Source organism: Branchiostoma belcheri, unplaced genomic scaffold (genome assembly GCF_001625305.1).
Source record: "Branchiostoma belcheri isolate BF01 breed outbred unplaced genomic scaffold, Haploidv18h27 scaffold98, whole genome shotgun sequence".
In the NCBI taxonomy this organism is placed as follows: Eukaryota; Metazoa; Chordata; class Leptocardii; order Amphioxiformes; family Branchiostomatidae; genus Branchiostoma; species Branchiostoma belcheri.
In genome coordinates this window covers 1,067,311-1,085,955 of record NW_017804664.1, presented here as the reverse complement: position 1 = coordinate 1,085,955, position 18,645 = coordinate 1,067,311, and the positions used below count along the sequence as shown (strand labels likewise).

The following is an 18,645-nucleotide window of genomic DNA, read 5'->3' as shown; positions in this document are numbered from 1 at the left end:
TATACCACCCCACATTTACTTTCCTTCGGTGTTTTGTCCTTTGGTGAAACCAGTATGTTCCGGAGGGTTCTGGTTGGTCTGAAACAGGTCTTAATCCCGTATGTAGCAAAGATCCTCCTGAGCCCTTCACTCAGGCCTTTTCTATAGGGCAGGACAACTAGGCCTCTATTCGGGCTCTTGTTCTTACTCTGGTACTGGTTATCGACTGTGGGTTTTGGTCTATTGGCCTTATCTAGAGCCCAAGTGGGGTACCCACACTTTCTGAGTGCCTGTGAAATGTGAACTTTCTCCTCTTCTAAGTCTTTGGAGTCAGTAATAATTGTTTCCGCCCTGTGGAACAAGGTGCGGATAACCCCGAGTTTATGATCCAGGGGGTGATTAGAATGGTCTTCCTCTACCCGCTCATGTTTTATCTTTTCTACAAACAGTTGTGAGTTTTTAATGTGATGTACAGTGTTCCCCACTAGAGGGGACAGAGTATCTGCCAAAAACTTGGCGCATGGGTAAGTGATTGAGCCAATACTACTCACTATTGGTCTCAGTGGAATACCAGTTTTGTGTATTTTTGGAAGACCATAAAATTTGGGAGGAACCTCAGTAGTTGGGTATAGTTGTCTGTAAGAAATCCTGTTTAACCCACCTTCTTTCTCCAAGCGTTGGAGCACAGTCACTAGTTGTTTCTTGTATTTCGATGTAGGATCTCTTGACAGTGGCTCCCCGGTAAGACGACCGGAGCAAGGTACGGATTGAGTCCTTGATATTCTGAAAGATACATGGTCAGATAACACAGCTGATTTAATTACACTGTTTCTGATCTTTGATTACATACATATCAGCAAGTAATCAATTATCTTTTTGCTTGAAGCAACAGTCCATTTCAATCAATAGAGCATTTAACCAAGTGTCGTTTAATGACCTTTTGACACCTGCATTCTACCGATCATAACTCTAGTAAACGATTTATCATGCTATGACACGCATACGTTTTTCAAATTGCAGCGGTCGTGTCTGTTCTGATGGTTAACGATAAGTACGGTACGTCCCATGGAGGCACTTCTACCACGAGCTGTCAGGTGGCCCAGTTTCTGCAACGCCATGGTGCCATAGTTCATTGCACAGCTGTGCAAGCATCTGAAGAAGACAAGCGACGGGCCGCGGAAGATGGTGTCCGCCTGCATCTGCCTGTAAAGAAACACAGAGACAAGAGAACGCCTTCTTTGGAATGGTTGACCCACTACCACAGCATCCACTTCCCAGACATACCACAGGATCTAAATTGCATTGTAGGCAATGCCGATGTTACAAGCGAAGCTGCAAAAAGCATACGAGAGAACGGCCGCGAAGTGGCAAAACTGGTTATTTTCAACCACGACATGCCAGAAGACACGGAGCACTACAAGGGAGCAGGGAGAAAGGTGGAAGACATCCTTGACGATACCAAGAATGCAGACGCCGTGTTCTCCTTGGGAAGAAGAATCTACGACTACTTCGAGACGAAGTACAACTCACTTGGAGAAAGCAGACCACGCAAACACTTTTTGTTTCGTCCAAGACCATCTCCAGTGTTTGAAGCCATCTCTGTTAGACCAGGAGGAGGAGAGAAAGTCGTGCTGTTTGTCGGGACAGTGACCGGTGTGGAAAAGCTAAAAGGTCACGACCTGGTAGCACGGGCCTTGGGAGAGGTTGCAGAAAAGATCCCAAACGTCAGATTGCGTGTTCGCGTGGTAGATGAAGATGACTATGAAGCTAGTAAGAAAATCTTGCAAGAGAACCTACGCAGTAGTAAGATCAAACCAACGCTACTGCCGTGTGGAACCCAGGAGGACATTGCTCAGGACATGCAGCAGGCCCACCTGGTCCTGATGCCGTCCCGCGCCGAGCCGTTCGGACTGATCGGTCTGGAGGCTATCACAGCAGGCATCCCCGTACTCATCTCTGACAAGTCAGGCCTAGCAGACATGATCAAGGACTTGATCAAGGAAAAGAAATGTAATCCAGACATGAGGCACAGGATTGTAGAAACCAGCATGAGGGAGACCGACCTGGATGAGGATGCAAGAGAATGGGCAAAGAAGATTGCTGACACCTTGGAATGCTGTGACTGGGAATTTCAGAAAGCAGAAGAGTTCAAGAAGACACTCTTGGATTCCAAGTACTGGGAAGAGTCACACCAAAACCTGCTACGGGTCTGCGGATTGATTGACTGACTCTTGTTCGAGGGCTATGGATCCAACGTATCGAAATCATCATCGCTGATTCTGATGCACTGACTTAAACTGTCATCAGTAATATCAAAGTTGAAAGAAAAATTGTCAAGTTGGGACATGAATACGATATAAAACTAGTGCATACTGTTACGAACATAGTGATGTTAATAACCAGAGCATTGTTTATCATTGACTTATTTGAAACCTTAATTTGGAATTTATTGTCACCATCCACAACCATGTAGGCGTCACTGCCGACCTGTCCTGGTCACAACACATCGAGATCGTCTCTGCAAAAGCAAGACGTTCTTCTGGACTGTTATATATGTGCCCTAAGAAGGACAATTCCCAAGAACTTACTGCTCAGGCTATACAAAACCATCACAAGACCATCACAAGACCAACAAGAATACGCGCGCATGGCTGAAAATGAATGAGAGGATAGATATGGGTGGAGAAAATAGCAGACAATTTGGAGTGAAAGTGAAAGTGAAAGTGATCTCGATCCAGTTTAGCTCATTGAAGAGCTAATCTTCCACTGGTCGTGACAGAGAAGACAGACGCTATGTACAGTATTTACAGGTTCATTGTACCGGGGAAATTCCCCTAGCTCTTTTCGACAAGCACAATGAACAGTGGACCACGGTTAACGTCCCGTCCGAAGGACTGCGATCCTAAACAGTAGCGTGCATGTCGGGTGAGTGACATCAGCCGGGATTCGAACTCCCAACCTCTTAGTCCAGAGGCAGGATCGCTAACCACTGGACTACGCACGCTATAGTACAAGTACTGGGAAGAGTTGAACCAAAACCTTGAAGTTCTCAAGAGCTCTGGATTAATCAATTGAGTCTAGATCGCGTCCATTCTCCCAAGTATCAAAGTTTTTTATCTCTTATTTTAATCCACAGATTTTAATGCCTTTAGTTCTGCGTGTTCCAAATCAAAGATTATTTGACAACGGCCTCATCTATTAGTTGCCATGTAATTTTTCAAAGTGTATATATCTACATAGACATCAATTTTTGTTCGACGTTCATAGGCCATTTCTACTATGTACTTGCAACCAAAAATGGAAATATTTGAACTACTTGCCTACGTATGGACTGATATCAATAGAAACTTGAAATGACAGAAACACGTAATTTTCCATCTAATGCAAAGTAAATTTTGTACAGCAACCTGTATCTAATGTACATTAGAGCATGGTGTTAACTGGCATATTAACAGCTCTTTGTTTAGAAGAAAATGTTGCCCAAAATGTAAAAGATGAGAGAGGATCGTAGAGTATAGAGTACAGTAAAGGGTATTGTGTACAGTATATTTTGGAACATATTGAGGTTTGCAATCTGTTAATAACCAGAGTATTTTTATTATTTATGACAGATTGATATTGATTTGTAACCTTGATTGTGTCATTAGCATTTTTAGATACAGGTGTCATAAATTGTATTTTTCTGTTTGACCCTCTGTATTTTGAAAACAGTATAGGTACCCCAAGCTTGACATATTGTTTTTTACTACTAGCAAAGCCTCGTCTAATACTTGTAATTTTTAAAAGGAGTAACTTTTTTATGGTTATTAGCGTTGCTAATTTTGTTGATATCTTGAAATAGCACATGTAAATACAACATTGACAAACTAGTACCGTGCGAAGTACAGTGGTACTATGTACTACGCAAGGTGTACACTGTGGTACAGTGGTTAGCGACTCTGCCTCTGGGCCAAGAGGTTGGGAGTTCGAATCCCGGGTGTTGTCGCTCACCCGACATGCACGCTACTGTAAAGGGTCGCAGTCCTTAGGACGGGACGTTAAGATGGGCGATGTGGTCCACTGTTCATTGTGCTTGTTGAAAAGAGCTAGGGGAATTTACCCGGTATAATTAACCTGTAAATACTGTACATAGCGTTTGCCTTCTCTGTCACGACCAGTGGGTAATAAGCTTTTAAAAGCTGAGCTTAAACTGGATCCAGATTCCTTTTTTGACTCGTTGTAAGGTGACCTCATTCATGCAAATTTTATACATCGTATTGAATTTGATGAGCTTGTAAATCAGTTATCTCAATTTGCTTCATTACTTATTCGAAAGAAGCCATAAATCTTTGTTGTTTCATATGCTTTTAGAATAACATGGTTTACAGACGATAGCGGTTCCGTTTTTCTTATTTTAGTTCTTTATCGTTTAGCTTCACACAAGAAATACACATTAGCTACCAATTCCCCTGTAACTTTTCTTTATCAATATTTTCTAATTCACATTATTGTCAACATGCCATTCTAAAAAGAAGATAAAAGACACTAAGTATTTTATAATTGAACTCTTTCACAGCTACAGTACTTCATTGATGTACATATGTTTTCAAAACACTTTTTACATATTTTTCCGACAAAATACTTCATTCTGAATAGGAAACAGCAGCTTGTAACGGAAAATTATAAACAGGATGTTGCGTACCCTTAAAAACAGAAACACCTGGCTGTAACTTGACAAGAAGTATCCAACTCCTTTAGTTTGGCAATTGGAAATATTTTAACCGGGCGAAAATGTTTCAATTGTAGAAAACTAGTAATGCATAGGCGAGACTGGTCGTTGTGATTACTTTGGTACCACAGCTGGGATCTCTGACTTTTAGGCCCTTCAACTGTGATAATTATCTATCGCAATGAACTTGCTCTATGGTGTATATTTGTAGTGTATGCTTTACACTGAGGGCAACATCGGACTAGAAAGGCCAGGGTTGATTTAAATACCAAGGTAAGGGACTGAAGGGGCGTAGCCCAAGGAGGTACATGCGAGTGCAGCTAACCTTTCATATCCAAACATAACCTTATGCATCCGACGATGCAACTCACTCAGACTTACATTGCTTACATCCAGATACCAAGCGCTTCTAGCTCTGCTTGTTATGTTTTGGATGTTTCGATGAATAAAAAAAACAAACCTTACCTAAGACAATCCCACAGACCTCTAATTTACTCTTGCCATGTCCCGACACAATGGTACCTTGACCAAATATAACGTACCGCAAGAACAATTGAACATTACTAGTATTTTCTGCACATCACCATGTATGTAATGCATGTTTTCATGCCTACATATTGCATACCTACCTGTCGGCCTTCCTAAATATATTTTATGACTCATGTAGAACAGCGTAGTGTTCGGTTTAAGTTATAAAGAACCCCGTGTATGTTGAAATGCTTACTAGCGTTCTCTAACTGTATGTTGGAATGTTTCCTAATGCTTCCTTACTCTATTTTTTTCAGTTTCTAAGTGTATATTAGAATGTTCAGCGTTCTCCGGCTGAACTTTTAAATACTGTTATCTTACAAAATGCTTATCACAACCAAATCTAATTTAAACAATAACATAATCAATTTCCAACTAGCTGTTTAATCAGGAATTCAACCTTTAGGCGTTAAACTTTTAATCAATGTTGGGAATTGAGTTAATTTTTGTGTGCTATTTGCATAAATAAATTACCATCATTACGAAAGACTTGTGTATCCTGAATCCTTAACCCTCAACAGTACACCTTCCCGGACTGATTAATCTGTACACCTGGGGTCCGCGCGGACCCCAGAACAGTTTTTTGCTAATTTTTAGAAATTATCAACATGCTACCAGCTCAATTGTTTTGCAAACTGATGTGGGAACCTCTGTGTCCACATTACATACAAAAATCATACATTTTGAACTTTTTCTTTTTTTTTAGTGAAGAAAAGAAGACAAGAAGAAATACCCGATTTTTAAACCCATTTCAGACTGAGGGGGCTTTTGAGGCCCAACTTTGATCTCGGATAGCGGCTAAACGGCTTGCGCTAGAAGTATCAAATTTGGAGACCTTTCCTAAAATGTCTCTGGAAAAAAGTTCATATTAGTTTAATACTAGTAAGTTGATGTTTTTTGTGTTGCCATGGCAACGGGCAGTTTTTTTTAAATAGAAGTAATTTTGGTTTAAACATAAAAATTTTCTGAGTTTTATATTAAATTACACTTCTTTTTGAACATTAATAACATCTTACATAATTAAATATACGTTAAATCATTTAATATGCATAGAATATGCTAATTTGATGACGTCATTGGTCAAAATCCAATATGGCGGACTATATTATTAGCTCTGACGTCATATGACGTCGTAATTACACCAAAGTTATCAAAATTTAATTCTATTATTGCAACATTCTCTGAAAACTTGGTCAACATAAGATGAGTGCATAAAAACATATAAAAACGGAAATAAGGTAATGTATAAGAACGCCAGTGTATCCATTATGATCGAAAGCCGGCTGGGGTCCGCGCGGACCCCAAAAGAAAATCAGATATAATTTTTTTTATAAATGGTAGAAACGGAGTTTTCTGCTATGTTTTGAGAGACAACTTTGTGGGTGACAATTACCTAAAATTTCAGAAAAAAATCTTTAGAAACAAAAAAGATATTACAGAATATATAGTGCTGGGGTCCGCGCGGACCCCAGGTGTACTGTTTAGGGTTAATGTTACAACTTACGTCTGGTTCGCTTTAGAAACCAACTTGATTGCAGGGAAGGCTGGTCCTTTCCCAAGAGTAGAGTGCCTTGAATGTCCATATGTGTACTGTTTCCCTTCTGTAAGATCCGTTCGTTGCTGATGAAATCGAAGTTAAATTGTATCTGTTATTTTTAAGTATGTCAATGTATAATGATATGGATTTTATTGAGTAACTAGTAATTTTAGTGTGTTATGCCAGATATGTCAAAAATCAAAATTGTACAGCAAGACACAATTTAGCTGATGGCTACAAGGTTTTGTTTTTACAAATAAACCATTTGATTGATTGATTGATTGATTGATTGAAGTCAGAAAAAGCAACTAGTGTCCTTACCTTTAAAGTATTTACCATACTGAAAACGTAATTTATATCAACGTCTAAAGTACTGGATAGAAAATGACATTTTACAACATGGAATGCTATATGTAAAACCTTTATTTGTAATCAAAACAATGCCGATGTTAATCACTTTCTAGATCATGTCGCAACACTAAGCGGTACAAATCATGCTAATCAGTGTGTTTTCTACCAATGCACAGCTAAGTACTTTCTTATCATACAAATATCATTATACATACAGCATTTCTTGTAATAAGGCCACACCGCCTGAATTTTATGGATGACATCCGCGCGCGCATTGATTTTCGGCCTGTTCTTAAAAAGATCACGTTTGGGCTGACTCTAGGCCTGAGTAGTCCATGTTAGTTAGCGACAATACGGAGCCGGTGGTCCCGATGGCACTAAAGCTCCACGACTCAAGATCTCTGTACATACATGTAACTACAAACAGTGCCGATTCATAAATTCCACAAAAAGCCAGCATGTGCCGACTTGTCGTGTACGTCTCTATGTACTGCTGCAAATTCACAATACCAGCTTTGTATTACTGTGGATTAGACACAGCGGTATGGAGAACAAGCTGTGGGAGTACAGTGAAATGACAGGGTTGGCAGGCTCAAAATACAACTTCCATATGCAGGTTATATATGTACAGGTAAAATGGGAGCTGTGCAGGTATTTTGTATGTCTAACGTTACCAACGCAACTAAATGGAAGACCACTTTACAAGTGTTGGGTAAATCAGCGCTACAGGCAGGGTGAACAAGCTGTAGGAATACAGTAAGGTAACAACATGCCAACTTACATTTTGTTGTCTGTGTCTTTTTAATAACTTGTACATAATTTGTCTGGGGGACGTCTCAGTAAATTAGGTAGGCAGTCCATAACATCGTGAAAAAATCTGTACATTGGGCACTTTCCTTGCACTTTTGAATGGTAAAATGGGAGATGCGAAGGCATTTTTTATGCCTAACGTTACCAACACAACTAGATAGGAGACTATTTTAGAAGTGTTGGGTGAATAATCAGCGACACAGGCAGGGTAAACAGGCTGCGGGAATACAGTAAGATTAACAACATGACAATTTCCATTTTGTTAACTTTTAATTGTCTGTGTTTTTGTATGTGTAGGGATATGTGTGTATGGATTTGTTAGCACTTGAATTATGTAACCTGTATCTTGTTAACGTTACATGTTGTTTGAAAACTACAAGCAGGATATCGTCCTAAGACCTTAATACGAGTAATATACGCGAATTAGAACTCCACCTTATATGATACTTTCTGCTGACGTCCACGCCGTAGTTATCGAAATTCCGCAAACCCCCATGGAATATCACGGTGGGCAAATTTGGGCCAAAGAGTCGAAATCTTTTAGACTAGCAACCGGCGCCTGGCTAAAACTCGCATTACTAGAGAGATATGGGGTTACAGAACGTGGCCGTGCGGGTATCCCGGGCCGGCCCGGAGGTAACGAGTAAAATTTGAAATATTTGAAGTATTTCGAGAGTAAATTACTCGTCAAAATAAAACAAGTGGTTTTGTTCACCTTAAATGTTATTCTTTCGCTGCATTTTCTCAACGGGGGACCATGGGGACGAGCTCGTCGAGGGCGTAATGGTGAACCTGTGTACGAGAGTGAAGGACCTGTCCTTGGTGCTGAAATCACCTTCACTGTAATGCATAAGGCATTGAGGCCTAGGGAAAATGTTGTGTTTCCGATTTTAGTCCTGAAAAATAAGGTTGGAAGGTACGGATACTGTTCTTTTTTTCTTAGATTTTGGCTGGAGTGGTCCAACAACTACAGTTAACCCTAGCTACCGCCATGGCCAAACTAACAGAAAAGAAGGCGCTTCTCTGTATGACGGCGGAAATACTACAAGTCCTGGATCTGTCCGTACGCACTACTGTAAAGGGCCACGAACGAACTGCGGATGACGGCCGGGGCGACTAAGCCGAAAGTCACGCTGGACGACTTGAAGACGGACAAGGAGCTGACTGACAGACCTCCTGAACCATGTAACCTGGTATTCACTCTATCGTCGTTAGGGCAAGGTAGTTGGGGCATGCTGTGTCTTCAGACATCCCGCTCAGTACAACATGCCGCCCGGTAGGGGTGTTACGCTAATAAAGATGGCACGCCGGGGAGTTGATGTTTGCGGGCTAACCAATCTCCCATCCATCGTGAAAAACCAACCAGGAAACCTAGCTGAGGCGGGCGGGGAAAGAGCTCCTGCAGCCCCCGGGGAAAACCCGCCCTAACCACGATAAAACTGGATACCAGGCTAAAACCTTCTGCGCCGACGACGACCAGTCGTTCTATCTACACAGCCCGATTTTGCAGGGCTAAAACTGGGAACACAACATTTTCCTAGGCCTCAATACATTATGTATTACAGGGAAGGTGGCTTCAGCACCAAGGACAGGTCTGCGTTAGCGACAGTGCACAAACACGGGGTGAGAAACATCTGCTTATACCGGAATTTCTCGACTGATTCACGCAGCCGGATCCGGAGAGCAACCATGAGGTCACGGCCGGCGTGAAACACCATCATTCTCCGCACGTCCTGCTCGCGTCCTAGGGTCGAAACGATCAAGATACCGGCGTGGTCTGCGGCCAATGCTGATAATGGACACGCTCATCCGTACCAACAAGCTCGCTACCAAGCAAGTCAATTACGTGGCGTACACCGTCAATGTTTCAAGCTGTTCGACGTTTTCGAAGTACCACAGTGATGCTGTATTATAAAATGCAAACGATAAATTTATATTTTTGATGCGTCTAGACAAACCCTGTATCACAAACATGATCTGTTCCCACATTTTCTATTGTACAAAAAGCGAGAAGTTGAACGCTCTGCATTAGCTCCGTAACTAGAACACTCTGTATTAGCCTAGTATAGTACCCTGGTATGTCCCTTATGTATGTATGTCTAAGTCAAGTAGTGTATCTTTTGTCTCCACTTTTCTACATACGTTTGCTATGTTTATGTGAAGTCTTGACCTGTACGTAGTCCGTCGTGGCATGAATGTACGTACAATAAAGGTTTTTCAATATATAACAAATCATTCTACAAAATCGGAACGGTTTTTGTCGGTTGTTTCTTGCTCTTTTACTTTTAGACTAGCTCTTTTCTTTGTCTCTTATCGGTTTGATTGACCAACACAATCATACAAACAAGTCTTGAATGTGAAAACGTGTAAGGATGACAACTATTATGTAGATGCATTGTTTCCAGGTCACTGGGATGAATGTAAGATGAATTTGTTCGCTGAGCAGATAAGGATTGCGTTAATAAAAACAACCGCCAGGGGGCGCTCCCATACGACACAACGGAAACAGTAAATGCATGATTCACTACTGCAATACTATTTTCAACGCTCAAAAGCAGTTTGATTTGTTGCTTGCAGACAATTTGGAGATGTATAAAAGACGTGTCTATCATTTTTTTCTATAAACATAAAACTACGACTCGAGAATAAAGGCAAAATACTGTCAGACTTACAGGCAGTAGAGATATTTTGTCTTTCTATCAATTGCTTGTACATTTTAGATTTGCTTCCATACGTACTTTACTTGTTAGTATTCGTACTTATTACGAACATTGCCTTAATCCATTTCTTGCATTCAATCAAGATACGTTTTCAGTAGTTCTCAGATCTCTTTCCAACACGTACGCTTCTTTTTACACGTTTAGAACTTAACTTATAGATATTTTCAAGTAAATGTTTATATTTATCACAAGGACCTCATTGAGATGTTCTTTTTATTTTATCTTACTATAGAATAAACTCATAATTGAAGATCTATTTGTTTGTCGATTGGGTCAGTTTAAAATAAACAGTACCGCACAATGTCAGTCAATACCCATGGGAGGTGAAAAGAAGACGTTGCTTATTATAATTAGATATCATTTTGGTGTTGTATAATTCTGGTACGCTATGATGCAAACAAGGAGGATACAAGACAGAGTTTAAAGATATCAGGTTGCTTTTTATTCAAAAGCAAAATTATAAGTGCACTTCTCTGTCGGAATATTGTCATTTTATACCATACAATAAAGATAATGGAATATACAGCTACAGAAACATTTGATACGAGTGTTTCACATTTGTACATATTTAGATACAGATACAGATAATTTACTATTAAAATAATTATGTACTGCTGAAAGATATAACACTTTAGTATACATGTATCATGGAATATTTCTCTCTTGCTTTAGAATGTGTTGTGAAAGCATATCCATATGTTTTGACCGTGTAACCAAATAATTCCATGAGTTCTAGTTTACTTCACACTTACAATAAGAGAGTTTATTCAAACCCTAATCCATATTTCGTTTTGTATACCGTTAAATATCCAGTCTGTCGGTCAAAGCATTGTAAGGAACTTCAGTTCTATGTGCAATACGATGTTTTTCTTTAAATATGTTAATGTTTTGTATACTAAACTTTTAATGTGAAATATTGTAAACCCTTAAGCTCGTTTAGAAAATTATAAATTGATTGTAATTCAGTGACATTTTCACAGCAAAATTCCAAGAAATTCATTTTATGTCTTGACGAATTTAAAAGTGTTTAAATTGGCAATACATTGTCTCTCTAAGAAAGGGTGGCGCATCGGTCTATTGCTCTATGTCAACAAGTCGTCTGGCTACTGCATCATCCACATCTTCGGCATCACCAATGCCACCCAGCCGTCTCATCAGACTGTTCTCGCTTCTGTCGATGTCTCTCAGCTCCCTCCTCAAGCCTCGCAGCTGGTCCTCAGTCTCCCCTAGCCGGCGGATCACGTCTTCTCTCTCGTTGTGGAGTCGTTTGATGTTCTCTGTCGCATTGAACACCCTGGCTGTCATGGTTCTGTTATTAAAGGTCTTGTCACTACAAGGACCAGTCCACGATATTCTAAAGCTAATGTCTCTTTTATCTTTCTGGAACTGAGATATTTTTGCTTCTAGGTGCTTGATTCTGAAAATGGTCGTTTCTTTGAAGTTATGCAGCTTCCGCAGCTGCGATATTCCTGACAGGAGTTCTGGTGTGGTGGGCTTGTTGGAGACGTTTTCAAACCGGGAGTAAAACCTGAAAAAGAACAGTATTTGTTTAATCCTGTTTCAAGAGCAAGAAATTACTGACATGAGAGAAATCATGAATGACATGTTTGTCTTTCTCTCACATATTCCCTAAAATAACTAAATAGCAATTCAATTCCTAAAAGTAAGTTCTCAATTAAATCCCATTGTCCAAAAAGCGCCTACAAGCTGCTACCCTTGTTTGCAAGTGGGGACAGGTGTGGGGAGGGGGATAGAGTGACGGTATATTGGATTGAAGAAAATTCGAATTATCGAATGATTGCTTTGCTGCAGTATTGAATGGAGCTGGTAGAGGTCGTAATCAAACGCTGTACTTGCATTGACAACATCTACTGGCATACCAAATGTACACAGGTCTTTGATTTATGTCTTCCACTTACTACTCACTCACAAACTCAAAAACTTCTAATTCACATTCTCAGAAACCACCAAAAACAATCCATTCCCTTGTCGTACGTCACTATATATAGATCTATTTGCAGTGATTCCCTTGGTGCCTATGCTTTATCACATAGCGTTATGTGGAGGATAAATGCGCCATACAACGAGGAGAAGTACCATACTAAGCCATACATAAGAAAGATAGCCAACACATTAGCAACCAACATTACGTGGGTTTTGTAGACATTTTTTGTAGGTAATCTTGTTACAAATGCTTGTTTGCTATTTTAAGTATTTACGCCTCCTCCGTTTTCTTGGGGGGGGGGGCAAAAAAATCAAGAACTATACTAATCCTTGTTAAAATTGTTACTGCAGTCAGTATACGTACTATACAACCAGTGTAAGGGAACACAGACAATCATATTGACTGATAATTAGTACTCACAGATACATATTGAATGATAAGTGCATATATAACTGCAAAATGCCGTCTCACTGAGGTAGAAAAATCCCTATTTCCAAACTCTTTAAAACTATGAAAAATAAGCGATTGTTATCCACTGCGCTTTAAATGGTCACGTAATTACAGCTAACATTATGGTGTTTTAGCACGCATAGACTATCTAGTAAGCTATTAATCTTATATAGCTCAGTTCTTTTCATGTAGATGAAACAAAGTAAACACAAAGCTTAAAATGTTTGAATTCACTGATCAATAAAAATCCTTTTCGTTTTGTTTCTTCTTCCTTTTATGAAATTTGATTAATGTAAAAGCTGTTTATAAATGTATAACGTACAGAACAGTTTGAGTTGGTGATTTAATCGGTCTGTCTAATTTTGTCTGAATCATTTGAAAGATTTATTGTTTTCAGTTCGCCATCTTGCCCACAGCGATCGAGACTTAAATTCTGCACAATGACAGGGAACCATTATTTTAAACTTATCCTCCTGGAATTTATCTACTAGGCTACTGTTGCATAGTGGGTACAGGCTACAACCCCTATTCTACCTGCAAGTATGGTGGTATCCAATGGAACATCGTATTTTTGTCTTCGGTAAGAGTTTCTTTTTATCAGTGCAGTATTTCGTTCCGATCTATTTTTAAGTTTCCTTACAGGGGGTCTTAGTAAAAAGAATTACTTTTCAAGGATGCCCCGTGTACTCTTTTAAAATCAATGTTAGTAAGCAGTTTAAGGAAAGAAAATTCAATATTCTTAAAGTTGTTAAAAAACATCAATGTAAGTGCAACGATAGAGTGCATGCACTGTATAGAATTACTAAAAACAGCATTTCTTTACAAATATGTGTGCTGTTTCCCTTGACATTTTGAGCTTAATTTTAAGTGTAGTAGATGTACTGTCTACCTTCACCAAGAAGGTTATGTTTTAGTAGCATTAGTGTGTGCGTGCCTGTGTGTTTGTGTGTGTCTGTGTGTGTTTGTTTGTTTGTATGTGTCTGTCTGTCTGTCTGTGTGTGTGTGTGTGTGCCTGTGTGTTTGTCTGTATGTTGAATATGTGTTTGTTTGTGTGTCGAATGTGTGTGTGTTTGTTTGTCCAGTGTGTGTGTAGGTTTGTGTGTGTGTTTATGAGTGTATGCTTATGTGCGTCTGTAAGTGTGTTTGTGTTTGCATGTGTGTGTGTGTCGAGTATGTGATGAGTTTGAGTATAACTGCAGATATATACAATATCGAAATAGAACAAACTAAGATAATTTAATTTTATCCTTTACACAACAGAATATCAGGTATAGAAAGCGTGCTACTTCAGACAGGGCTCGGGATTATAAGTTGTGACGTCAACAGAACGGTTTTTATACTACATGTATGTTTTCACCCTCAAACCACCGTATTTGTGGGGTCGTGTGGCATAGCGGCAGAGTGCGCGACTCGGAACTTTGAGTCCCGGGTTCGAGTCCTGACATGCCACCGATCTTGTGCCCTTGGGAAAGGCACTTTACACGGCTTTCCTCACTTAGCTCAGGTGTAAATGAGTATTGTCCTGTCATGTATTTGTCCCCTGTGTTGGTGGCGGCATTAAAATAAGTTGAAAAAACTTGAGTGTGTCGTCACCACGTCTGGTGATTACGTGTTGGAATAAAAAAACACCGTATATGGGGTCAAAACTGCTATTTTGACATTTCTTGTCGAAAACGAAATTCCGTCTATAATTTTGTCGTATACATGTCTTATAACTTCTCATACATTTTTGCTGAGATTGGACCATTTTTGACTGAGTTATCGTACAGAGTTTATGCGTGTTCCAGTGGGATCAAAACTGACCCCAGAATTTTTAACACTTGTGAATACATTGTTGTCGTCAACATTTCTTGCGGGTAATATTTTCAGGTTTCCTTGAGTTTTCTGATGCCATTGGTCTACTAAACACATTGCTACAGTATGACCTAAACATGTTGAATCAGAAACAAAAAATTCTTTCCTATGGGCTTGGGGTCAAAGGTCATTGATATGGCTGCCTGTAGGCATATTGTGTGAGGTGCATAGATTATGATAATGAGCAGAATTTATTTACACATAATCATGCAAAATTGTCCCTAATAGATTAATAAAACTAAACATATATAAAAATCACAACAAAGAGTCACAAAAATTATTGCAAAACACTGTGGTCACTTTTGGCCCCATACGGTAACCAGTATTGTATAGGTATTATATTACATTGTGTGTGTATGTGTGAACCTCAAATTTCTGTCTTTATAAGTTTTCAATTTGTTTATATGTGTGAAGCTAAAATTACTGTATTTGAAAACCTTTTAGTGTTTGTATGTTTGAGCCTGAACATTCGTCTGTAAACATTTTCTGAAAATGCTTTTGCGTTTTGCAAAGTGCCTTTGAATTTGTAAACCTGGGATGACCTTTATGTAAACCTGTTCTTGTATGACAGTGTAACCGGATATTTCTGTCTTTGTTTCTAAATGTCTTTTCTATTTGTAAACCTGGCTTTCCCTGTATTTGTAAGCCTTCAGATGTTTTGAAATGTGTAAATGTGATATTTCTGTATTTGTAAGTACTAGTACTCTGATGTTTTCTTCCTATAAACCTACTACTTTTTTTATTTATTTAAATTTCTGCCAATCTAAAATATAAGTCGTTAAAAAACTATAGTTCAGATGTTTGTGTACGACTGGAACTTGGGTTTCTGTTTTATTTATTTCAAACATTCAGATATTATGTAACAAACTATAATCTTTGCAAACCTTCAAAATGGTAAACCAAAAATTCCTGTATCTTTAAATCTTTTACATATGTTTGGATCTCTGATCATAAAATCTCTGTATTTGTAAAACCTTTAGGTGTTTTTGTTTGCCTGAACCAAATGACTCTAAAGTTATAAACCTTCAGATGTTTGTGTACCTATATTTCTGTATTTGTGAACATTCTGACGTTTTTGCACCTGTTAACCTATAAAAGCTAAATCTTCTGTATTTTCAAACCGCCACATGTGTTTGTATGTATTAACTTTAAGTTTCTGTATTTATTAACTTTGAGATGTATTATTTCATCTGATAACCTAATTTTCTGAGTTTGTAAACCTTCTGATGCCTAGTACTTGGTAAACTAACATTTTGTACTTATACAACTTCAGATGTTTTTTATGTGGATACCTGAAATATCATTCTCTATTTGTAAACCTTCAGATGTTTTGTGTGTGAGAACCTGTTAACTCAATATTTGCTAATCTGTAGAATGTTTGCGGCGTGTAAACCTAACATTCCTGTATTTGTAAACCTCCAAGTGTATGAAGCCATTTTTTTTGTAATAATGTCGAATAGAATCATTGATGTATTTGCATTTGTAAACCTTGAATGTTCAGATGTTTCCGTAGGTTCAAAAGCAAACATGATAATTCTTTAAATGTATTTGTAAATTCTCTAATTTTGAAGCAGTAAATCTGACATCTTTGTACTACACTTTATTTGTACATATTTCTGTATGTTTAGACCTGCAGGCTTCTATATCAGTTTTATGTTTTTGAGTGTATACTCAGTCTGTTAGATTGAGCATACTCTGCTCAACTTACCCGCTATTATTGGTGTCAACAGTATCTGTTTGAAAATAATGTTTACTTTCAAATTGATATCTTTTATTTTCAAAGCAATATTTGAGTGGATGTACTTTTTTCTTGATTTTATTTTTTTTTGTAGTGTTAAGACAAAGCATGAATACTGTGTAATAAGTTCTAGCAAAAATATCCTTTGTCATAAAACACCCCGATTGAAAAGGGTCAAAGGGAGAAAATGTAACCATATTAAATCTCACTAACCCTACTTGATTGTTTATTATGATATTACTTGATGTAAACTAAATGATATAAGTTCCATTTTTTACCCTTTTCATTTTTGTACTATGATCCATAGTGGATACCATATACATTTGTCGTGGAACAATATTCTTCATAATGATAAATAGCAGACAAACAATGAAAATTTCATTTAGGAAATTTGTCTACACCTTTGTATTATCTATTTGTATTTATGTTATCCTTATACATGCATTTTCATTCTCTATACATACCTCTCCCCAGCAGCATAGCTTGTTCTCCTGGACCACCCAGCGCTGTAAATGTCCTCCTCTTCGGGGATGTTGACACCGAAGAAATCCGACATTTTGTGTACCCTCCTGAAGGTTAAAAAAATATATGCTTGTAATTTTTATAAGCGCATCGGTACTGCACTTCAAGAGTCACAATTTCCTAGAGCACCTGACCTGTTCCTTTTAACTTACCTTCGTTAACACAACGATTTTACAATACAGCTAACTAATACAGTAAGACACGTGTCTTCAAATGATGATTGAACCTGAAGGATGGGGTGATCTGTCGAGATTTCAAAAATGAAAGTTCTTTTGCTGTGAAGGGACAATAACAGATTGAGCCACAAGTTATAATTAAAGATCTACAGTAAAAATAGGAGGGCCTTGATGTACTAGAATAATCTACACCAAACAACGTTGATTGAAAAGTAGTAAATTTAATACAAGAATAATCGGCCATGGGGGGGGGGGTAGCCAAAATGGAGTTCATTTCCCTGTGCAGTTGTACTGCTCCCTGTCACACATTCAGAACCGTTCCCCCAAAAAACAAGGTTGGCTGAAGTTTGGGACAGGTCTGATCAGATTCAAGTGAACCTCACCGAACACCAGCCAACCAACCTGACCACTGACCTACTTCTACCCATGGTTTTCGGGTAGTTTTCTGGAGGCGATATTCGGTTATGTGCGATTAGATATTATGCTTACTTCACCACCACCACTTGCCAGAGTTGTGCTAATTGTGCACTTTTGTATAAAAGCACCAAATTTGGCACACATGTAGTTGAACATATACTAACATATACACATACAAATTTGGATATGGAGGCATTTCCATTTCTGCCCAGGAGCGCCGTGACGTCATCTTGAATTTAGAATCCACAAAATAGGCGAAACGTTCTAGTGCCCTAATTAAGGGGGAGGGGCAAAAAATTAAACATCAATATTTCTCCCTGAAAATTTATATACCACAGTATAACCTACTACAAGGTACACAAATCTGTTAATTTTGTTTCAATATCGCTCTTCTGGGGAAAATTATGAGCCTTTAAATCCAATTTTTTAGTAATTTTTTTATAAGGTAAAAGAGGCATGTCAGCGAAAGCATTTTCTCGGGGTGAGGGAGAAAACTCTAATAAACGAAGAATCATCCACATTCAATAAAATTTGTTCTATCAGACTTAAGAAAAATACTTCACAGGCGTTGAGTGTTACTTATAATCTCTAACATTAAATGTACCTTCGTGCCCAGGGCTTTTAACAGCAGTTCGCTTCAAACAGACGTCAGCGTAAACCGTAATGGCGAAAATAACAACAATATCAATTCGCCGGGCTTACTACTACAAGTAGATAAACATGTTTAGCTACGATTTACTTCTTACTTATCAATTTGTTTGTTTCATACATTAAAATGCGAATGAATTTCTTTAGAAATACTCATAAAGATACCAAAAATGATGTTATTTCGAACTTTAGTGAAAGATTTTCAAGGGATTATTTTTACTACGCCGGGGTAGTTAGCCATCTACACCAAAAGTAGTCAGCA

General features: G+C 38.6%; 1 protein-coding gene across 1 annotated transcript in view; it reads left to right on the top strand.

Moving 5' to 3' along the window:
* LOC109462017 overlaps window positions 1-2,302 on the top strand; it is a 13,565-nt gene extending 11,263 nt beyond the window's left edge. Inside the window, exon 15 of the mRNA XM_019758507.1 lies at window positions 1,000-2,302. Coding sequence (XP_019614066.1) covers window positions 1,000-2,207 — 1,208 coding nt within the window. The 3' untranslated portion in view covers window positions 2,208-2,302. The remainder of the gene's footprint in view (window positions 1-999) is intronic.
* Window positions 2,303-18,645: the final 16,343 nt, after the last annotated feature.